At 45.6% G+C, this 22,941-nt stretch overlaps 2 protein-coding genes and 1 long non-coding RNA gene across 6 annotated transcripts in view; 1 reads left to right on the top strand and 2 right to left on the bottom strand.

Annotated features, from left to right (window-relative positions):
- Nucleotides 1-9,034, bottom strand: part of stk36 (serine/threonine kinase 36 (fused homolog, Drosophila)) — a 14,759-nt gene extending 5,725 nt beyond the window's left edge. Inside the window, exons 1-17 of one of the 4 annotated variants that reach the window (XM_086308477.1) lie at nt 8,623-9,034; nt 3,596-3,736; nt 3,416-3,493; nt 3,201-3,331; nt 2,875-3,124; nt 2,571-2,664; nt 2,280-2,467; nt 2,011-2,183; nt 1,830-1,935; nt 1,544-1,675; nt 1,280-1,456; nt 1,104-1,195; nt 924-987; nt 678-788; nt 516-590; nt 305-422; nt 88-214 (exon numbers count right to left, since the gene is read on the bottom strand). In XM_086308477.1, coding sequence (XP_086164603.1) covers nt 88-214; nt 305-422; nt 516-590; nt 678-788; nt 924-987; nt 1,104-1,195; nt 1,280-1,456; nt 1,544-1,675; nt 1,830-1,935; nt 2,011-2,183; nt 2,280-2,467; nt 2,571-2,664; nt 2,875-3,124; nt 3,201-3,331; nt 3,416-3,493; nt 3,596-3,718 — 2,039 coding nt within the window. In that variant the 5' untranslated portion in view covers nt 3,719-3,736; nt 8,623-9,034. Of the gene's footprint in view, nt 1-87; nt 423-515; nt 591-677; nt 789-923; nt 988-1,103; nt 1,196-1,279; nt 1,457-1,543; nt 1,676-1,829; nt 1,936-2,010; nt 2,184-2,279; nt 2,468-2,570; nt 2,665-2,874; nt 3,125-3,200; nt 3,332-3,415; nt 3,494-3,595; nt 3,737-3,820; nt 5,013-8,622 lie in introns of those variants that run through there. The other 3 variants (XM_086308476.1, XM_086308478.1, XM_086308475.1) reach the window with 3 other exon arrangements.
- The window catches only part of LOC147320462 (A disintegrin and metalloproteinase with thrombospondin motifs 15-like), an 18,100-nt gene continuing 1,673 nt past the window's right edge, over nt 6,515-22,941 (top strand). Inside the window, exons 1-8 of the mRNA XM_086308479.1 lie at nt 6,515-7,711; nt 16,801-16,933; nt 17,061-17,228; nt 18,966-19,249; nt 19,350-19,527; nt 19,627-19,799; nt 22,023-22,198; nt 22,344-22,941. The exon at nt 22,344-22,941 is cut by the window's right edge and continues 1,673 nt beyond it. Coding sequence (XP_086164605.1) covers nt 6,782-7,711; nt 16,801-16,933; nt 17,061-17,228; nt 18,966-19,249; nt 19,350-19,527; nt 19,627-19,799; nt 22,023-22,198; nt 22,344-22,941 — 2,640 coding nt within the window. The 5' untranslated portion in view covers nt 6,515-6,781. The remainder of the gene's footprint in view (nt 7,712-16,800; nt 16,934-17,060; nt 17,229-18,965; nt 19,250-19,349; nt 19,528-19,626; nt 19,800-22,022; nt 22,199-22,343) is intronic.
- The window catches only part of LOC147320461 (uncharacterized), a 39,114-nt gene continuing 32,103 nt past the window's right edge, over nt 15,931-22,941 (bottom strand). The window contains exon 4 of the long non-coding RNA XR_015131267.1: nt 15,931-16,987. This is a non-coding gene — a long non-coding RNA (uncharacterized LOC147320461). The remainder of the gene's footprint in view (nt 16,988-22,941) is intronic.

Raw genomic sequence — 22,941 nt, 5'->3', positions numbered from 1 at the left:
TATAAAAGATGCTATTGTTAGCTCCAGGCATTGTAGCTGGCTTGTAATACAAATTATTTCGTTTAATTAAGACATCTCAACACTAACCACTCGGTGCCCAGCAGGCGGCCAAGAGCGTACACACATTCTGATCCAACATCACAAAACACAGGAATGCATGAATATGCATCCTTGCAGAAGGCAAACAGTAAAGCAGAGAGAAAGAAATACAGTCCTGTAACAGACACACACAAAGAAGCAAGGTTTGCTTTTTCATTAAAAGTGTTTTCAGACATCATGGGTTTCACAGGATGAGTACAATTACCATTTGCTGAACAGAAGTCAGAGTCTGATGTTGCACTTCTTAGGGAAGCACCGATCTTTTTCCACAGATTCAGAAAGAAAACTTCATTTAAACCCGAGGGCAAAGGGCCATTCTCATGCTGTTTAAACAAGAAAGCACAGACATTTAGTACAGATAAGTTGCTAATATCTGTACTAATACATGTTTAACCAAACTTCATCTGCAGTCTGACCTCATTAAGTGCATCTAGGAACAAAGACAGCAGGCCATCACAGAGTCCCCAACCGGAGGGTGGAGAAATGTGGGGCTGATAATGTAGAAAAATAAATGGATCATACATTTTCAGGTCCCTTCAAGCTTTCATATTACTGCCAGGTTTACATGAGCTCAGTACCTCACATGGGTTCAAGACCAGAGTTTTCAGCAAGGATGCTAGATGCTCCACATCAACTTTGACATCAACATTGTGTTGTGTGAAGAGAGACAAAACACAAGCAGCCAGAGGCTAAAAGACAGATAATTGAGCGTTTCACACAACAGACCAGCTGAATGCATATCAAAAAGGTACAGACACAGGATATTATATGTAAACCATGCTGAACATGGTTGATGCTGTTGAAATATGTCAGTGGGTACTCACGACCAGACGACTGAGATTTGGTTGACTAAGAATTGTTTTGAAGGACTCTGTGAACTCTTCCAGGCTAAAGCGTGAGAAGCAGATGGTGAGCTGCTGTAGTTGGAATCTCGTGTGTATGCACTGAGTATTTCACAAATGAACAAAGTCAGTTTCAGCGAGGGAAAAAAAGACTCATCAAACCTTTGTTCCTGTTCCACCCAGGCACAGTTCTTCTCCCAGTAGACCAGGACCACTGTGATCATTTCTTGAAGGACGGGGATACTCTGCTGATGCTGACAAAGTACCAAAGTAGAAGTGAGAAACATTGTTGCAGGATCAGTTCATTGTGAAACACTGTTTCAATCCAGGGTAGCAACCTTAATGAAATCTGAGCTTTCTACAGTATCCTGGATCAGGCCAAAGAGGACACGGGGTAGCCCAAGTTCACGGCCGACGTCGTTCAACTTCTCAACCTCGGCCATCACTAGCAGATTATGTAGAACCCTCATTGGTTGCTGAATCTGCTGAACTTCTTTTACCACGCCCCCTTTTAGCTGCCCAAACAAAGAAAAAAAAGGAGTAGATGCAAAACTCTTTTGAAGAAGAAAAAATTCACGCCGAATGAAATGCTGAAACATTACCTGAGCTTTAAATTCCTGGATCTTTGATTTAATTTGAGATATAATTATGCTGTAATCTAATATCTCTCTCGTTTGTCTGCTTGGATCGGACAGTTGGGCCAGATTCTCCCAGTATTCTTTGTTGTTTACATTCTGAAAGAACAAGAAATGACTCAGTGTCAGGTATATATTAATATATTAATTTAAGAAAGCAAGTTTTTTTTGTGCGTGTTATCAAAGCAGATCCTCTACTGACAGATAATATGTAAATAATTTCTAATGAGTGGAAAAGGCAGCTGTCTCTGACCTGCAATCGCTGTGAGGTGTGGCTTTCCTCCCTGCATCTCCGCACAAGTCGCGGCCCGATATCTATACAGGGAAATTCCCGTTCGTAGTCTATGCTTATCTGACCCCTGTAGAGAAAGGAACTATAAACACATTTGTTTATGATAGCATAACTCATCGTTACTTTGAACCTTCATTAACACCTGTGCTTTGATGTTGAGCTAGCTTGAATCTTCGGTCCGAGGCTTTGATTAGCAGCCATCATATCCAGCTGACCCGAGGTAACAGAAACATCGCCACAAGAGGGCATGGGGTTGCACACTCTAGGGGACATTGCTGCTGCCATCGCACCATTTTCCCTTTCATCCTTATTTTTCTGTCAGTGCACACAAAACAGGTTTAGGGCCCTCCGCTGATCTCACCATACAAACGTTTACAAATAATAAAATAATCATAATTACTGATTACTTACTTTGGCACTGTCCTTTCCTGGTGGTTTCCTCTTACTACAGTTTTCTGTTTGTTCCCTGACCTTTCGCAACAATCTGCTTTCTGCAGAAGCTGGTACAGTCTTCTCTGCCACTTGTTGGAGTTTCAACGCCAGCATGTCAGGGCTGGGTGTGACCGTCAAGGGCCTGGACACATTTGTGGCTGGCAAAACTGCAAACACATCACATGGGAATAAAATCATGAATGTCAGACATGAGAATGTGTCATTAACATTTGAAAGCTTTCTACTAAAATCAGGAGTTTTAAGAATCACCTAGAACACCATCAGCAACAAAGGGATGGTACAAGAGGTCTGGCCATGACAACCGTTTCTGGGGGTCTTTGGTCAACAAGCCTTTCAGGAAGCTCTGCAAAGAAATCATTGGATAGTAATAATATAGAAGACTTTGCATTAGGAAACAATTTGTGTAAGGTTTGTCTCCAATAAACCCTTCAAGGGACTTATAATTGCAACATAATCTTTTACAGGCTTAAAATTTTCAAGCTAGCAACATATTGAAGATGTTGGCTTCAACCTAAATGTAACACAAGGTGAGTAAAGTGTAGCTTTACTGTACCGTGCAAGTGCTGCTCATGGTGTCTTGCCATTTCACTTGGTCTTTCACAATGAGCTGCACTAGCTTGAAGATGGAGTTGGTGTAGAACGGAGGCGCCCCCGTGTGGAGTTCATAAAGGATGCATCCCAAAGACCACAGATCAGCAGTGTGGTCATATGGTTTCTCCTCCACCAGCTCAGGGGACATGTACAGGGGCGTTCCCTTGATAGAAGTAAGCACTAAGGTGGAGACGCTCATCGCTCTGGCAAACCTACAGCAAGATTGCATCATGTCATTTATTCTTTTAGAAACGATTGAAACTTTTTTCTTTGCAACTATCAACATACCCAAAGTCGCAGAGCTTCACCACACCGCTTTTTTCTAGCAGGATGTTTTGGGGTTTCATGTCACGGTGAAGAATGCGATGGGAATGTAAATAGTACAGAGCAGAGACCAACTGGCAGGCAATCGCACGGACCTTGAAAGAAGGGAAGACTAGTTTAATAACGTAACATTAAATAAAGCTTCACATCTGGTTCAATTGTGTAAAAACAGTGAAAACCTGGCTCTCTGGTAAGTTTCCATCATCCTCAAGGATCTGGAACAGCTGGCCCTCTGCGTACTCAGTGACAATCACAACCTGTCATTAACATATATAGGGGGTTATAATGATCATGGGATTATGTAAAGATAATTAGTTGACAGCAACTTATTTGAGAGTTTTGAGAAAATGGGAGAATACCTCAGTTTCAGTCTCAAAACTGTCAAAGAGCTGGACAATATTGGGATGCCGAAGGTCCCTCATAATTTCAATTTCCCTTTTGAGACTTTGTAGCTGGTTTTCCGAGCGACCCAGCTTTGGCATGAACTTAAGAGCCACCACCTCATGGGACAAAGATGAAGAGACGATGTGAAGCAGTGTCGTTAAACAAACAGGAAACTAAACTGTGCTCCTGTAGATGCTTACCATGCCACTACCTTTTCTCCTTCCCTTGTAAACCCGTCCAAATGAGCCCTCTCCCACCAGCGACAAAACGTGATACGAGTTCATTTCGGCGGCAGCTGGTTCCGTTAGAGCCCAAAAATCCCCGTAACTTTCAAACTGTGACCATTGGTAAATTATTGCTCTTGTTACAATAGACGCTTGGATGTAAAATGTTTTACTTTTTAACTTTAAAACTCACAACTTATGACGGGTAGCAGAGGTTACTCTTCAGTAGTGTTATTTTTTTCGGTGTGCAGGGTGTCAACGAATAGCACAGACGCTTGCCAATTTAGCTGCCAATTCAAAAAAGTGACGCAGAACATATAACAAAGTGTGATAAGTCGTTTGCATACACTCAGTATTCAAATATGCGACTTTTTCCCGCTTATTTTGACATCAAACGTGGTTTTCAACTGTTTTTAACGATAGAATGCCAAAATCAAGACCGGCTTCTGTGTGGACAACTTAAAAGCAGGGGTCCTCAGTCTAGCAACGGCAGCTGCGTTCATAGCAACCACGTCGCAAACAAAGCTAAACGTTAAATAAAATGATATAACTCCCAGAGTCAACATTACTACTATTTTTCACCCCGTTGGGGCCATATTAGAAATTTTATACCACAAATTATTATAAATATATTTTAAAAAATCCTTATGGTTGAGGGAAGTGGCCCAAGTCTGTCTGTGGATGCAAAGCTAGTAGTAGACCACATAAAGTCACAATCATCATATTTACTACTACAGACGGATGAGATGAAGATTTCCACAGACTTTTACACGACAACACACAAAACAAAAAGGAGTTGATAGTGGACTTCCGGAGGTGCAGAGAAGTACACACCCCCATCACCATCAGCGGCGCTGCTGTGGAGAGAGTGAGCAGCTTCCGGTTCCTTGGTGTACATCTGGCTGAGGATCTTACGTGGTCAGTACACACAAACAAAACAGTGAAGAAGGCGCAGCAGCGCCTCTTCTTTCTCAGGAGACTGAAAAGATTCGGCATGAGCCCCCGCATCCTCAGGACCTTCTATCACTGTGCCATTGAGAGCATCCTCACTGGATGCATCACCACCTGGTATGGCAACAGCACCGCCTACAACTGCAAAGCTCTCCAGCGAGTAGTGCGGTGCTCTGAACGGATAATTGGAGGTGAGCTTCCCTCCCTCCAAGACATCTACAGGAAGCGGTGCCTGAGGAAAGCGGGGAGGATCATCAAGGACTCCAGTCACCCCAGCCATAAACTGTTCAGACTGCTTCCATCAGGAAGGAGGTTCTGCAGCATCCGGTCCCGTACCAGCAGACTGAGAGACAGCTTCTTCCATCAGACCATCAGACTGCTGAACACTTCATAGACACCTCAGCTTCACTACTGGAACTTTAACATTATGCACTCCATACTGTACAGTAATGCCACTGTTTTGCACATGTCTCAACTCTGTATATTTTATTTTATTTATTTTATACATTTTATTTATTGTTTACTCTATTTAATTTGTAAAATATGTGTACACACACACACACACACACACACACACACACACACACACGTAGAAAAATATTTAGTATACACATCCAGAAATGCATATACTATTACATATTGTACATATATTTATTAGTTTCAGATGTAGCTTGTATTTTGCTTGTTTACATTATTGTATTTTGCACAACTCTGTTGCTTGTGAAGCTCGCACACAAGAATTTCACTCACATGTGCTGTACCAATGTACCTGCACATGTGATGTGACAATAAAAGTGATTTGATTTGATTTGATTTGTGTTTTAATTTCAGCTTTATTTCTTTTATCTATGTTTGACTAACAAAACCGAAGTACATTAACTTTAGCTGCACTGTTAATATTAGATCTCCGTAAGGTATGTATAATGCATTTAAAATGTATAATAGTACAAAATATGTCTCACATAACAACTTTAATTCAAATGCTGATACTTTTTGCAAATAAGATTTTAATCCGTAAAGAAATAATAAAGAAGTATCATTTAGCAACAGCCCCATCCACCTGTATAGAAGTAAAATTAAATCAAATTAGGCTGTAGCTGAGTAAAAATAATTAGAGTAGTTACTTTCTAACATTTTCTGGCAGTCTTAAAAGAATACCCTCGGACCCCTGCTATAGAATTATTATTATTCTGTCCACAAGATGTCGTATGTGATTCTCTCAGAAACGGACCTAATCACAACATGGAGAAAAAGTGATGCTGAATCCTTACAACTTATAATCTTCCTCCGAGGAACTTCAGCTGCAGTATGATAGTGGCCTGTGTCACCCCTTATTTAATCATGCCTGTTATTTTCCTGCTGCCCGTTGTCCGGTGTTCCGTTAAACATGCAGTACTTGTAGCTCTTATTCGCCTTATGAACTACAAATGAAGTGCAGGGATTTCTGTTGAATATGCATGTGGCATTAAAGATTTTTATTCACTCCATGTGACCAAAAGCTAAAGATTTAATGGAGTAGTGGATGTGCAGTAGTCTGAGTGTAAAGTGCAAGATCTGCTAATTCACCATATTTTGTACGTTGTGACTTATTGATTGGCCTGTTTGATGAGTTTTAAGAGGCGGCAAGAAAAAAAAGAAAAAAAAAGAAGAAGAAGAAGAAGAAGAAAAGGCTGAAGCTCATCCAATGAGCGCCTCGAAAGACTTCCCCCCAGCAAAGAAAGGTTGTGTTTCCATATTTTTACACATGACCAAATGCATAAGCTCCACACAAGGCAGCAGTCGACTGAGTACACACGTGGAGAATGACCAGGAGGAGTTTTCTCTGAGTGGACTTGTACGACCTGCACTGTTTTAGCGCTTTGGATTATGCTCTTCATCCCGATCCTCTCGCCGCCGCCACTGAGCTTGTAGATTCTTCATCATTCTGATTTTCTTTCTTCCCCCCCCCGTTGGTCATTGCAATCTTTGATTAATGCAAACATCGTCATGTTTATCAGATCAACTTTTCTCCTTTACTTTGTGGTCTCACTCTTAAAGCTCGCTCGTTGCATGGAGAGTGAACTTTGCTTCCCGATTAGAATGAATAGTGATGAAAGGACGGATTCTGATAACGACGTGGATTTCCTTAATAGAAAATATGTCCTAAAGATTAAAGCTTTCAAGCAGGAATTAGTGATCGATTTACAGCGAGACTCTAATTTCATTGCCCCTTCCATCTCTAACCAAGGCGCACTGTGGCTCTCCGATACCGATGTCACCACTGACCTGACCCGGTGTTTTTATTCTGGATATGTGAACGCTGATCAGTACTCTTATGCCGCTCTCAGTCTCTGCAAAGGTGTGCAAGGTGCATTTGGCTTCCACGGCTGGGAATATTTTATCAGCCCGGTACAAAATGACACCAGAAGCGCAGAGAGCGCGCACATCGTCCGGCGCAGAGCCAGCAACAACCTGAAGCCCAGCTCTACCTCCAGGTGCGCAGTGGACAGCGACATAAGCCTCCAGGCTGCGCAGTCCTTGGAGAAATACAAGCGACTGGCGGACCACAGCAATGTGACAGAAACGATGCTGAATAGGATGGGGAGAGCCAAAAGGTTCGCCTCAGTCCCCAGATACGTGGAGACGCTTGTTGTGGCGGACGAGTCCATGGCGAAATTCCACGGAGATGACTTAAAGCACTACCTCTTGACACTGATGGCAGTGGCAGCGAAGCTGTACAAGCATCCCAGCATCCTCAACTCCATCAGCATTACAGTTGTGAAGATCATGATTATATCCGAGGAGGACAAAGGACCCAAGGTGTCCGGGAACGCAGCCATGACGCTGCGGAACTTTTGCACTTGGCAAAAAAAGATGAACAAAAACAACGACAAGCATCCCGAGTACTGGGACACAGCTATTCTTTTCACCAGACAGGTAAAGAGAACTTTTAGTATCGTTCATGTTACACATGTTTGGGGTAAAACCAGAGCGGGATATGTTCTGTAAGCGCAATTACGCACAGAAAACGTAAATGTTTGTTTTTCGCACATGCATTGTGTCACCTTAATGAGTGACATACTGTAAAGCAACCTCTGATCTTGAGAAGGAAAATGTGCAATGTACTCTTATAACTTTGTGATAAGTAAAACTCCAGTTGACGCGTTTTTGATTTGCTCTGAAAACACTCTCCGCCTCTCGTGAACTCAGGGAGCATGCAGGCAGTCCACCAATAGCATCACAGCTTTGACACCAAGGCTGGGTCACACAGAGCTGAACAGAGCACCAGACTTGATTGCTCGTCATAGATCCTTAGAGGGCAGTTTTATAGACTTGCAAACCACCTCTGACTTCTCCCTGCACTCCCAAATATTTGCAAGATGACACAAGGTCAGAGATGAAGTCATTGCTCACATTCATTGGTCAGTGTGATGTATGCGCTTCCATTACCACTGTGAAAACTTGCAATAAAGCTGACAAGTCAGCCCAACTGATTTAGTTACAGTGAAAGTTTTTAGCTTGCAGTCACAAGGTCGTCTTAAAACCTGTGCTATCAGAGTTAAAAGAGCCAATGGTAACATAGTACTATTCTGTCAGCCTTAGTAGTACATAATGATAAGTGAACTATTGCTTGTTATACCTGCAAATTTACTGAATATAATGAGCGTCAGTGCCCTTGGGGATGTACTGTGTGGATGTGTTATTTTTCTCAGCTGTTCCCATTCTGCTGCAGCTGCCTGCTCCTCATTAAACAGGCCCCTGAAGGGATGGGATGGAGGGACTGAGGGTGGTGGCGGTGGGGTCCTTTGTGGATGTCAGAGTTACAGGCCTGCATGTTTTGGACTCACCTGTTCGCTTTATGTTGAAACAAACTCCTCCACATCAGCAGCTGGACTGCATCTTTCCCTGGCAATTCTTCAGTCTGTCACATGCTTCCTCCATTTCTTTTGCCACGGTGGTTCTGCACAAGTTTTTACAGTATGTCCTAGCTGAATAGATATCGACAGCTTAAGATGGTCATGTCATGGTCTCCGTGCCTGCCCGGTCGGCCCCACAAGGCTACAATTGCTGTTGCTGTTTTCTCCCTCTCTGCCTGGGCGGAGCTCACTGTGGGCTCCCGCCCTTGGCCCACACACACACCTGACAACACTCACCCATCATCACCGGGAGCACTATTTGAGGCTGGAACACAGATCCTCTCGTCGCTGGATGATTGTACCCCTAACGTTAGTGTTCTCACAGCTCTTGTGCTTCATATCCGTGACTTGTGATTAGTTGGTGACCTGCCTTCTCGTCTGCTTCTGGTTTTGTGTATGCGGGTGGACGATCAGGTGCGCGCACATCGGAGCGCACGCGCGCGTTCGGGGCATGCCCCGCTGGACTTTTGTGGGACCCCTACTGCAGCCCATGGGTCGTGTGACGCCGACACCGGGGATGGGGAAGAGCCCATGCAGCTTGGGCGCTCACGGCTGTGCCCGCGGAGCGCCAGCGCCGTCTTGCCTCCGGTGAGTGCGTTTATTGCAGCCGTAAAGGCCACTCTGTCTCCTCCTGCCCAACGCTGGCAAAAGGGCGCGCTCACCAGTGATCGTGAGGGTGCTGGTGGGCGATCTGTCGAGTGAAAGCCCTCTCCCCAGGCTTCTTTTGCCGGCTACTCTGCGTGTTCGGACTGTTTCTCATTCTCTCTCCGTTCTCATTGACTCTGGGGCTGAGCAGAACTTTATTGACACCTCACTCGCCGCCAAACTGAACATCGCCTTGGAGCCTCTGTCACGCCCCCTCCGCGTTCACGCACTGTCGGGCCAGCGCCTGCCTGACATCACTCATGTTTCTGAATTCCTTTCATTATCTCTCTCTGGCAATCACGCAGAAAGGATTTGTTTTTTTTCGTTTAAGGCTCCTCTCACTCCGCTGGTTCTGGGTCACCCCTGGCTTGTCCTCCACAACCCGCATATCGACTGGGAGAAGGGTGCCGTACTAGGTTGGAGTGTGGCCTGCCATATGAACTGCCTCCGGGCTGCGGCTTCCCCCGTTTCGCTCCCACCCACGGCCTCGCCGTTGGACGCCCCGGACCTCTCGATGGTTCCGCGGGTTTATCATGATCTGCGGGATGTTTTTTGTAAGGATCGGGCGCGGTCCCTTCCCCCGCACCGCCCGTACGATTGTGCCGTCGATCTTCTTCCTGGAGCTCCGCTGCCGTCTAGCCGCCTGTACAGCCTCTCCCGGCCTGAGAGGGATGCTATGGAGCGTTACATCTCGGAGTCGCTGGCGGCAGGGTTGATTCGCCCCTCCTCTTCCCCTGTCGCGGCTGGGTTTTTTTTCGTGGATAAGAAGGATGGTTCGCTGCGGCCGTGTATTGACTTTCGGGGCCTTAATCAGATCACTGTTAAGAACAAATACCCTTTGCCGTTGCTTTCCTCCGCCTTTGAACTGCTTCAAGGCATGACCGTCTTTACCAAGCTGGATCTGCGCAACGCTTACCACCTGGTGCGCATCAGGGAGGGGGATGAGTGGAAGACCGCGTTCAATACGCATCGGGGCCACTTTGAGTATCTCGTGATGCCGTTTGGGCTGACTAACGCCCCCGCAGTGTTTCAGGCGATGGTTAATGATGTCCTTCGTGATTTTGTTAACCGTTGTGTATTTGTGTACTTGGATGACATCTTGATCTTTTCTAAGACACTCGAGGAGCACAAGGTCCATGTCCGGCAGGTCCTGCTACGCCTTCTGGAGAACCGGCTCTTTGTGAAGGGGGAGAAGTGCGATTTCCACGTGGCGTCAGTGAGTTTTCTGGGCCACATTATCGAGAAGGGGGACTTGCGGACTGATCCGGAGAAAGTGCGGGCTGTGGTGGAATGGCCTACTCCTCCTGATCGCTGCCAAGTGCAACGTTTTTTGGGATTCGCCAACTTTTACAGACGGTTCATTCGTGATTTCAGCAGAATCGCTCTCCCTCTCACTAAACTCACCTCTCCCAAGGTTCCCTTCCAGTGGGATTCTGCCGCTCAGTGAGCCTTCGCCCTGCTCAAGGACAGGTTCACCACCGCTCCCATACTCCGGCAACCGGACCTTACACGGCAGTTCGTTGTGGAAGTGGACGCGTCGGACTCCGGGGTTGGGGCAGTTCTGTCTCAACAGATGGACGGTAAGCTGCACCCGTGTGCCTTTTATTCTCGCCGTCTCTCCCCAGCAGAGTGTAACTATGACATCGGGGACCGGGAGCTTCTGGCCGTCAAGCTGGCCCTGGAGGAGTGGAGACATTGGTTGGAGGGAGCAGCACAACCATTCATCGTCTGGACGGATCACAAGAATCTGGAGTACCTGCGCTCGGCTAGACGTCTCAATTCCCGGCAAGCCAGGTGGGCACTGTTTTTCGCTCGTTTTGACTTCACTATCACCTACAGGCCAGGAACACAGAACGTAAAGCCAGACGCCCTGTCCAGGCAATTCTCCATCACTGGGGAGGACTCGGACCCTGAGCCTGTCCTCCCGGCCGCCTGCGTAATTGGAGCCATCTCCTGGGAGATCGAGGGGCTCATCCAAGAGGCGCAGGAGACCGAACCGGATCCTGGCACTGGTCCACCTGGTCGCCTCTTCGTTCCTTCAGCCGTCCGCTCTCAGGTTCTCCAGTGGGCTCACACCGCCCGCTTTTCATGCCATCCTGGGGTCCTCCGCACCTGCTCGTTCCTCCGACGTTACTTCTGGTGGCCTGCTATGACTAGGGATGCCAAGGAGTATGTAGCCGCCTGTTCGACCTGCGCCCGGAATAAGCTTTCGACCGCCCTCCACCGGGTCTTCTGCAGCCTCTCCCTACACCAGCTCGACCATGGTCCCATGTTTCTTTGGACTTTGTCACGGGCCTGCCGCCCTCCGCTGGTAACACCGCCATACTTACCATTATCGATCGTTTCTCCAAAGCTGCACACTTCGTCGCCCTCCCAAAGCTCCCCTCGGCCTTGGAGACGGCCCGGCTCCTCACCTCCCATGTGTTCCGTCTTCACGGGATCCCCGAGGACATCGTCTCGGATAGGGGGCCGCAATTCACGTCCCGTGTTTGGAGGGAGTTCTGCTCCGCACTGGGGGCCAAGGTCAGTCTGTCTTCCGGTTTCCATCCACAGAGTAACGGGCAATCGGAGCGGGCCAACCAGGAGCTGGAAGCTGCCCTCCGCTGTGTCACTTCGCACAACCAATCGACCTGGAGTGAACAGCTTCCATGGATCGAATACGCCCACAACAGCCACACATCCTCCGCCACGGGCAAGTCTCCCTTCGAAGCGTCTCTGGGCTATCAACCACCTTTGCTCCCGGCCATCGAAGGTGAGCACTCCGTTCCTTCTGTACAGGCTCACCTCCGCGGGTGCCGTCGTGCCTGGCGGGCGACTCAGGCTGCCCTGCTCCGTACTAAGGAGCGGAACAAGACCCTCGCTGACCGTCACCGGACACCGGCCCCCGTGTACACCATCGGTCAACGAGTATGGCTGGCTACCCGTTTTGTGCCGCTACGGACTGAGTCGAAGAAGCTGTCTCCTCAGTTTATTGGCCCTTTTCCCGTTGAGGCCATTGTGAACCCTGTGTCTGTCCGCCTCAAGCTGCCGCGCAACATGCGCATTCACAATGTCTTTCATGTGTCTCAGGTCAAGCCGGTGCTCTCCAGCCCGTTGTGCCCTCCCTCCAGGGCCCCGCCGCCCCCCCGGCTCGTGGATGGTCAGCTGGTCTACAATATCACCCGCATCATGGACTCCCGGCGCCGGGGTCGGGGTTTTCAGTACCTGGTTGACTGGGAGGGCTACGGGATAGAGGAACGCTCCTGGGTGCCTCGAGCTGCTGTCCTGGATGGTGCCATGCTCCGGGACTTCCACCGCAGGCATCCAGGTAAGCCTGGTGGGTCACCGGGAGGCTCCCGTTGAGGGGGGGGTACTGTCATGGTCTCCGTGCCTGCCCGGTCGGCCCCACAAGGCTACAATTGCTGTTGCTGTTTTCTCCCTCTCTGCCTGGGCGGAGCTCACTGTGGGCTCCCGCCCTTGGCCCACACACACACCTGACAACACTCACCCATCATCACCGGGAGCACTATTTGAGGCTGGAACACAGATCCTCTCGTCGCTGGATGATTGTACCCCTAACGTTAGTGTTCTCACAGCTCTTGTGCTTCATATCCGTGACTTGTGATTAGTTGGTGACCTGCCTTCTCGTCTGCTTCAGATCCCCCCCCCCCGGACCTGCGACCTCCCTGCTGCGGGAAAGTGTGTGAGTGTGAGAGAAGAAGACGTGAGCGAGTTACCCTGTGATTTCCCCCCCCCCGGAGTTTTGGATCCCTTCACTGTACATATATTGCACTGCACTGTAAATAAACCACACCTTGGAGATACCTTACCGCTCTGCGCTTGAATCCCTGTACCAGATTGTGACAGGTCAGCATTTTCCATAAAAGTGTTCCAAAAACAAGAATGTTACAAGAATGTAACATTCAGCTTTAAACATCAGCTTTAAACATCAGTTTAAAGCTGATGTTATAAACTCTGCAGCCACTTGACACGACCCAAGTCAGCTTGGAGAGTCACAAGGATGTAATTTACTATATAAAGCAAAAAGACAGGCATCAAGCAATCAAAGGTTTAGTGAGGTGTAACAAGTGCAGGGATTCAGAAAAAAGCCTCCTTTTAACACAGCAGGTTGAACAAAGGAATCTCACCTCTAACCATTGTGTGTTGAACAACAGATTCCTGGTGTAATATCACATATAAAGTGTATACAAAACAAAACATGGAGTTTATGAGCGAATGCTAACATAGTGTACAAATGAAAAGTCTAAACAGTGGCTTGTGGTGCATAAAACTTTCTTTACAGTACCACCCAATCAAACTCATGCTCAACACCAGGAATCTAGAAGATACAGGCCTTCACTGACCTTTTACAGTCAGTTTCATATTGAATCTATTAGCACAATCACTGTTTCCTGAAGCAATAAATAAAATAGTGGGGTTTGCAAACATGTACCTAACAAGCTCTAAATATTTCAAGGTCCGGTGTACTGCATGAGAGGCCTTTACTGATCATGAGATTGTAGTTAAACCTGTCAGGCTTTGTTCACTGCAATTAGATTGACATATATTTTTTCCTTTTTTATTTTCTTCTCAGTTTAGGCCTAAACGGTCTCCCCTCTTAAACTCAAGGATTCTGCTGACATGTCTGCTAACAATTCTGCTACATCATGACACAATGACTTTAAATCTGTCCAATTAGTGAGTTGTATTTTCTTTTGTTTACTACAGTTTTTAACAGATATTTCAAAGCCCATTCATTCTCCACTTAACACCAGCCCATTGTGTAATTTTGTAGGTTTTATGAAGACCAACTCTGTGTTGTCCGGAGGCAACTGTGGTTGTCCCGAAACAGTATAGTCAGCGTGATTTTTGTGCAAAGAATGCCGCAAAGTGCGCTAAGTTGCACAGAATGTTTATTGTAGGAGAGCAGCCAAAAGATAAAATCTGACCATAAATCTGCTAGAATGCAAGTTCCCCCGGGGAGAGAGGAGGTGACTGTACTTTAGCTCACAGCCTTTTCTTACATGATAGATAATGGGCTGAGAAAGAAAAGAGCTCACCAAAGAATGTCCAGATGTCATAAACTCGGTCCAGGATACTGCATCAGACCTATAAAACTCTGAGATGCACCTTTTTCAAAGCTTTTTGAATATTGTTTCCAAAGCACAAACAGGTAACAGGCTGGACGGGATTTAAAAGCAATAAAATCTGTACACAAAACAAAATGGGAATTTTAGTCCGCTGAGGTAAGTATTGTTTTTCTATTCTTTTTTGTTAATTCGCAGGAACACCAAAATTGCAAAGACAGATGACAGATGTGGGAAGTAGGTCATAGCAAACAACAAACTCATTGACTTGGGTGTTTCTTCTCCCCTGTTCATCTTGCAGTTCTTCTATTTTTTTTTTTTTTACTGAAATGGCCCAAACTTTCAGATGTCCTCCAAGCACATGAGGACATCTGGATTAGATTTGCACTGGTGTACAATTGTGGTTTTGTGGTTTATTCTAGGAATGATTTGTCATAGCACTCGAGGTCTTCACTTGGCCCCGTGTTTAATGGTTACATTAAGCACGGCTGAGGATTGCAGGGGCTGCAGGAGACTCAGCTGGTGTTTTATCTGTAACAGCTGACCACCACTGGTTTTCTGTGTTTTGGGGTATGTAGGGACAGTGCTGTTTAGGGAACAGGCAGATGGGTGGTTCTTTGCAGCGGTTACTGCCGAAGTTGTCCTGTGATTAGGAGGTTCAGCTCCAAATGCATACTCGCTAAGACTGGATTTTAAAACCTGTGGTAGAGAAATAGGTCATCTGGAAACTCTGCTCTGGCATGGAAATGTTATGGTTGGGGTTATTTAAATGACCTCATAGGAGAAGGTGTGCTCTAAACACTGTTTCCCACTAAAAAGATTTAAAGACTGGGTGGTGGAAAGCAGTGCTTGACACGACTGAATAATTTCCCAATTTCTTAAACGAAGATCTTGCTGCGATGACATCAAGACAACATAAAGGATAATTTAATAATTGTACTTTCATAAACTGGACATGATTTCAACCGGCCTAATAGCATCGCACTCAGACAAGTTAATTGTCGACGTCTGGGAACAAGGTGACATCACCACAAAAAAGCCAGACAGGGCAAGAATGAGGATAAGCTGCAGTCCAGTTTCAAACAAACTCCAATCTCTGAGAAAGAAAAATGCAGACCAATAACAGATTCATAACCCAAACTGTCTGAGGTCACGCTGATCACTTGAAAATAAATGTCTTGGTAAATGGCCTGTATTTGTATAGCGCTTTACTTAGTCCCTATGGACCCCAAAGCGCTTTACACTACTTTCAGTCATCCACCCATTCACACACTGGTGATGGCAAGCTACATTGTAGCCACGGCTGCCCTGGGGCGCACTGACAGAGGTGAGGCTACCAGACACTGGCACCACCAGACCCTCTCCTCTGACCACCACCAGTAGGCAACAGGTGAAGTGTCTTGCCCAAGGACACAACGACCAAGGCTATCGGAGCCGGGACTCGAACCGGCAACCTTCCGATTACAAGACAAAGTGCCAACTCTTGAGCCATCTTGTGTGAATAACCTTTATTTAGCTTTGTCACACTTTCCCATAACACTGCAAATAACTCAGTGGGAGCCATTCTGTGATCATCGACAGAAATCATTGTCTAATTTAGCTACAACTGGATTTTATGTTATCTTAAAAATACATCAAATGCCATTATCAAAACAAAGTGGAGTGTCTTAGGCCGCTGTGCTGTTTAAATGTTTGGCACACAGTTGTTACCACTTTGATTTACCGTTAATCCACTGCAGCCCATTTTGTTTCTCAGTATCACACATCAAAGACCAATAACAAGTGACACAATTACAATCATGAAGCAATAATCTTGAATAAAATGAAACTGAAATATATAAAATAAAAAGTTTACCTATTGAAATAATTAATCATTACGAAAAATGTGCTTCCATTTGATCAGAGTCCATTAAATTAAATGTTTTACATTTTACTTATGTAGCAAAATCACATGGAAAAATTACATGTAATTCAATTAGTTAAGGTCAGCATTTTGGGCATCATTTTTTTTCTAGTGTACCGAACAAAGTTGCCAAAAAAGCAGCTAAAAACACAAATATGTTGACCTTAAACAACACTTACTCCTTGTTGTGTAAAATAGGCAGCTAAAGTATGTTAATGAGTTTTTAACTCAATGAAAAGGGTGTTAATATGTCAGCGGTAAATTTATAAATAGTACCCACTACCCAGAAGTGACTAAAACGATAAATGAAGACAAATATTGTAACTCTCTTTGTGTCTCTGTGTCATAGAGAGACAAACTTAGCTTGGCTAGCCTTGAGCACCATTGTGATTCAGACTTTGGTTAAGAGGAAGGATGGATGCAAGCCCATGTTTGACTTTGCCTTTAGCTGTCATTGTTTCAGATGTAATCATGCTAATGTCTTTTTTCATCCAGGACCTCTGCGGCGCCTCCACCTGTGACACACTTGGCATGGCAGATGTTGGCACCATGTGCGACCCCAAGAGGAGCTGCTCTGTAATCGAAGACGACGGCCTTCCTTCAGCTTTCACCACTGCTCATGAGCTCGGTATGCTCCGTCGACGTCATCCTTCATTCAGTCCACATTAATATCTCAGTGTCCCTGAAAGTGTATATGCATAATCACAGTCTGTGCACTCATGAAAGACATCTGAGATCTCACTCCCTCTCCACAGGGCATGTGTTCAACATGCCACATGACAATGTGAGATCCTGTGAGGACCTGTTCGGAAAAATGCAGGAGAACCACATGATGTCACCCACACTTATTCAGATCAACCGTACCAGCCCCTGGTCCCCCTGCAGTGCCGCAATCATCACTGAATTTCTGGACGGCGGGCATGGTGAGTACTCTTGACCTCTGACCTCAGTGTTTCCAGCCTGAAAGCAGCCTCATAGCATGCTTGAAAAGGTCGAAAGCCAGAGTTGGATAGATAGTTGTAAACAATCTTGAAGCAGTAATGACTTACAAACATATAGCAAGGCATTGTCCTCACTGTGTTGGTCACACAGCTGTGTTTTGTTCAAATGACAACCGTGCTTTTGTTTTTGAAGAGCAAGCCCTGATTCCAAACATTACTGAAATCATTTTTTGGATAAATGCAAGCGAGAGAATGGATTCATTTCAATATCCACCTATGCTTGATTTCTCACATCTGCCAAACCTCTCTTAAAAAAACAGGCTTGCAATAGCCAAGAAGAAATTCATTCATTTGGATGCAGATTGTTTGCCAAACAGGACAGACCACAGCACTTGGCCTTGGAGCAATTCTAAACTTTTATTTTAAAACTGCCCCCACATCTGTCCCAAATTACAGGCCTTTTTGTCTGGGGAGAGTCACCACAGCGGTTTGGACCACTAAGTGTATCTGCACAATGTTTCCCATGCAGGTTTACTCCAAATAGACATTTTTTGTTTGTTGCTTCTCTCTATTCATTTTGGAAATAATCTGTGGACAAAAGTACTAGTTTAGAGGAATATCAGGGAGTGATTTCTGTGACAGCATCGTAACCTGGTTTCTCCTGGCCATCTGTCATAAATCTAAACTTCAAAAAGCAGTGGGGTGGAAAAAGCATGTTACCACATGCTTGTGGTAATTTTCATTCAGCGCTGTGTCCAGACCTATTTGTAACCTGTTTAAACACACACACACCACCAGCTATTGTTTCCATGATTGCTCTATGGAGAGACTAGGAAGGAAGAGATGAGGTTGAGCTTATTTGGCGTAGAGTGATTTGTTTGTACAGCATTGCCTTATCTGATAATCAGTGTGTTTTTCTGCTACATCTGTGGGACTGTTACCACCGCACCGCAGTTCGCTTATAATGTGCTGCGAATTCACCACAACATGAATGGCATACTCAACAGTTCAAGTGGGGGAACCCAGTTTTTCCAAGCGCAGATTAATGTGTTTGTATGTGAAAATTCCCCATAAGAGTGCGAAGTTCTGCATGTTTCTGGGGGATAAAAAAACTTCTCCTGGAAACCTTTTTCATCCACTCATGTTGGCCTTTCGTGATTCCATTTTGCACCTACTTGTCAAACTCTTCCTAATATTAGTCTGTTCCCAGAAAGGTATGTATTTGTAGCTTTTGATGCCTTTGACTTTTGCAGCACTATCTAGCTTCATATCCTTTTTATCAATATTCTAGTCTAACTGCAAGTCATGCAACAAGGCTGGGATGGAAAATAAGAGGAGAGGCTTGTGGGTTTTTAGGGGGAGTTTGAGGAAGGGACTGGGGTGGGGATGACTGTGTGTGGTGTGCTCATGCATGTTTCTGTGTGTGTGGCATACATTGCATATACTGCATCAAAGGCCAAATCACAAGGGCAATGACTGCTTCCTGTGCCCACCCACAATCCCACCCACCACAACACAACATGCAGAAAAAGCACACATTTAATGAAGAGGACCATATAAATATTTGAGAATAAGCATAAACACATTGTTTTTCATTGTGTTTTTCGTGCATTTGTGTATTTTGGTTGCATCTTTTATACCTGTGTGTCATAAAGTCTCCACAGAAGAAGAAGGTCATACTGCGTCGTTGTGTGGCTTATTGAATCTCCCTCTTCTTAGGTGATTGTTTGCTCGACCAGCCTCAGAAACCGCTAGTCCTACCTGACACGCTGCCAGGATCATCCTACAAGCTCGAACGCCAGTGTGAGCTCGCCTTTGGTGAAGGCTCTAAGCCTTGTCCCTTCATGCAGCCGCCATGCAGTCGTTTGTGGTGCACTGGAAAGTCCAGCGGACATTTAGTGTGTATGACTCGGCACTTTCCCTGGGCAGATGGCACTCAGTGTGGGGACGGACAGGTCTGCGACCGAGGGGTCTGCACTGACAAGCAGCTTCACAACTTGAAGGTAAGATTCAAGCAGTTCTTTCTGTCAGGACATACCTTTATGAGGATATGAATAATAATAGTATTTATTTGCATTTTTATTTATGCATTCTTATTTTCAGGTGGACGGCCGCTGGGGCAAGTGGGGACTGTTCAGTACCTGTTCACGCACATGTGGTGGTGGTGTCCAGCTGTCAAAAAGAGAGTGTAACAACCCAGTTCCATCAAATGGGGGTAAATACTGCCAAGGAGTTCGGGTCAAATACCGCTCTTGCAACCTGAACAGCTGCCCTGACACAGGTACAAATCTCTCAACACAGACAAGTATATCCAGTTACGTATTTATGCTAGAGCAATCCCACCTCTCACCTTGTATGTCGTCCCTCCTTCTCTGTGTAGGTAAGACATACCGTGAAGAGCAGTGTGAGAGTAGCGGCCAGAGATTCAGCAGTAACCGTATCAGCCACTCAGTGGTGTGGATACCAAAGTACTCTGGAGTGTCCCTCAGTGACAGGTGCAAACTAATCTGCAGGGCTAATGGTACGGGCTACTTCAACGTCCTGGAATCAAAGGTAAGAATAAGGTGCACTCGAGAGACAGAAAATCTGATTGACGATCAGTCAAAAGTCAAAATACATTAGCACTTAAAATCCTTTTATTTTTAGAGGCAGCGATAGCAAAGAGAATATATGTCATCCAGCTGCCTCTGGTCTCTGAACAGAGCAGGGGAAAGAATGAAGAAGAGGAGGAGGAGGACAGTTTATCTTTTTCAGATAGCAGGGCGTAGAGTGAGCTTTTGCAGCAGAGAGACAGAGTTCGCACTTCAGTCCATCAAATCAGCTGAGAAGGAGCAGATAGGGAGAACTCAGGGGACACGTAGATCAGCTCAGCACAGGTCAGCTGGATGTTTTAACCACTGACTCACAGCTTTAAAAGTTAGCCGGCAGCAGGCTTTATGTAGAATTTAGTTTAAAAAATGCGCTGAAGTTAATAGTTAAGGATGAAAAAACCTTGCACACTTTTTCTATATCACATTTGCATACACACTGGAAATAGGGCTGATCTCAAAACATGCACTATACTATGACATTCTGTGTACGCTTACGAAGTCATGTAGGTAGTTTACCTGATATAACAAATACAGGGAGTGCAGAATTATTAGGCAAGTTGTATTTTTGAGGAATAATTTTATTATTGAACAACAACCATGTTCTCAATGAACCCAAAAAACTCATCAATATCAAAGCTGAATGTTTTTGGAAGTAGTTTTTAGTTTGTTTTTAGTTTTAGCTATTTTAGGGGGATATCTGTGTGTGCAGGTGACTATTACTGTGCATAATTATTAGGCAACTTAACAAAAAACAAATATATACCCATTTCAATTATTTATTTTTACCAGTGAAACCAATATAACATCTCCACATTCACAAATATACATTTCTGACATTCAAAAACAAAACAAAAACAAATCAGCGACCAATATAGCCACCTTTCTTTGCAAGGACACTCAAAAGCCTGCCATCCATGGATTCTGTCAGTGTTTTGATCTGTTCACCATCAACATTGCGTGCAGCAGCAACCACAGCCACTGACACTGTTCAGAGAGGTGTACTGTTTTCCCTCCTTGTAAATCTCACATTTGATGATGGACCACAGGTTCTCAATGGGGTTCAGATCAGGTGAACAAGGAGGCCATGTCATTAGTTTTTCTTCTTTTATACCCTTTCTTGCCAGCCACGCTGTGGAGTACTTGGTGATGGAGCATTGTCCTGCATGAAAATCATGTTTTTCTTGAAGGATGCAGACTTCTTCCTGTACCGCTGCTTGAAGAAGGTGTCTTCCAGAAACTGGCAGTAGGACTGGGAGTTGAGCTTGACTCCATCCTCAACCCGAAAAGGCCCCACAAGCTCATCTTTGATGATACCAGCCCAAACCAGTACTCCACCTCCACCTTGCTGGCGTCTGAGTCGGACTGGAGCTCTCTGCCCTTTACCAATCCAGCCACGGGCCCATCCATCTGGCCCATCAAGACTCACTCTCATTTCATCAGTCCATAAAACCTTAGAAAAACCAGTCTTGAGATATGTCTTGGCCCAGTCTTGAAGTTTCAGCTTGTGTGTCTTGTTCAGTGGTGGTCGTCTTTCAGCCTTTCTTACCTTGGCCATGTCTCTGAGTATTGCACACCTTGTGCTTTTGGGCACTCCAGTGATGTTGCAGCTCTGAAATATGGCCGAACTGGTGGCAAGTGGCATCTTGGCAGCTGCACGCTTGACTTTTCTCAGTTCATGGGCAGTTATTTTGCACCTTGGTTTTTCCACACGCTTCTTGCGACCCTGTTGACTACTTTGAATGAAACGCTTGATTGTTCGATGATCACGCTTCAGAAGCTTTGCAATTTTGAGACTGCTGCATCCCTCTGCAAGATATCGCACTATTTTTGACTTTTCTGAGCCCGTCAAGTCCTTCTTTTGACCCATTTTGCCAAAGGAAAGGACGTTGCCTAATAATTATGCACACCTGGTATAGGGTGTTGATGTCATTAGACCACACCCCTTCTCATTACAGAGATGCACATCACCTAATATGCTTAATTGGTAGTAGGCTTTCGAGCCTATACAGCTTGGAGTAAGACAACATGCATGAAGAGGATGATGTGGACAAAATACTCATTTGCCTAATAATTCTGCACTCCCTGTAGTTTATTGTCCCAGTATAAAAGGAACAAGTGAACTCATTTGTAACAGTTTTTTGATGTGAATGCAGAAGCTAACGCTTCGTGTGTTTTTACATCCAAGGTTGTTGATGGGACTCCATGTTCACCAGATTCCACGGGAGTGTGTGTCCAGGGGAAGTGCATTAAGACCGGCTGTGACAGCAAAATTGGCTCCACTAAAAAGTTTGATAATTGTGGAATCTGTGGAGGTGACAACAAGGGCTGCAAGAAAGTGTCTGGACTCTTCACAAAGCCTGTGTGAGTATCACTATGTCATCATGGGACGGGCTCTACAAAGCGTTGCTTAGGTCATTCTTTTTCCCCCACTCACTTCAACATAACTTTATCATTTTCGCTCCATTATTACAAGCCCCCACTGACTCTAAAATGTTTTGGCTTGCAGGCATGGCTACAACTTCGTTGTCATGTTGCCAGTGGGTGCAGCCAATATAGACATCCGCCAGCGAGGCTACAAGGGAATGGTCAGTGATGATAACTACTTGGCCGTGAAGAACAGTGACAGCCATTACCTGCTCAATGGGAACTACATAGTGTCAGCTGGCGAGAAGGACATCTTTGTAAAGGGAAGCTTGCTGCGCTACAGTGGCACAGTCGGCCTCTCCGAGACCATACAGGCCATGAAGCCCTTGGGAGAAGCCCTGACGGTGGAGGTCCTGTGTGCAGGCAAGTTGACACCTCCTCGCATCCGCTACTCCTTCTACCTCGCCCGTCAGGTCAAGGAAGACAAGACTCTGAAGAAGAATGAGAGGGTAAACTCTCAAAACAGTGTCCTGGGTGAAGATAGTGTCAAGGAGAAAGACACAGATACCCTAAAGATGTCTTACAAAAAGGAGGAGCCCATTCTGGACAAGTGGGTTACCACAGGCTGGGATGATTGCTCCGTTTCCTGCGGCCGTGGGATCCAGAGGAGGATGGTGCAGTGTTTGAAACCAGACGGGAAGCCAGGGTGGAACTGTGACTCTTCGCACAGACCTCCAGCC

This window comes from Aulonocara sp. 'chitande type north' Nkhata Bay, linkage group LG10 (assembly GCF_057382095.1).
Source record: "Aulonocara sp. 'chitande type north' Nkhata Bay isolate Kocher_YH1m ecotype deep benthic linkage group LG10, A_spYH_male_GT1.1, whole genome shotgun sequence".
In the NCBI taxonomy this organism is placed as follows: Eukaryota; Metazoa; Chordata; class Actinopteri; order Cichliformes; family Cichlidae; genus Aulonocara; species Aulonocara sp. 'chitande type north' Nkhata Bay.
This window is presented reverse-complemented; position numbering and strand designations above follow the sequence as displayed.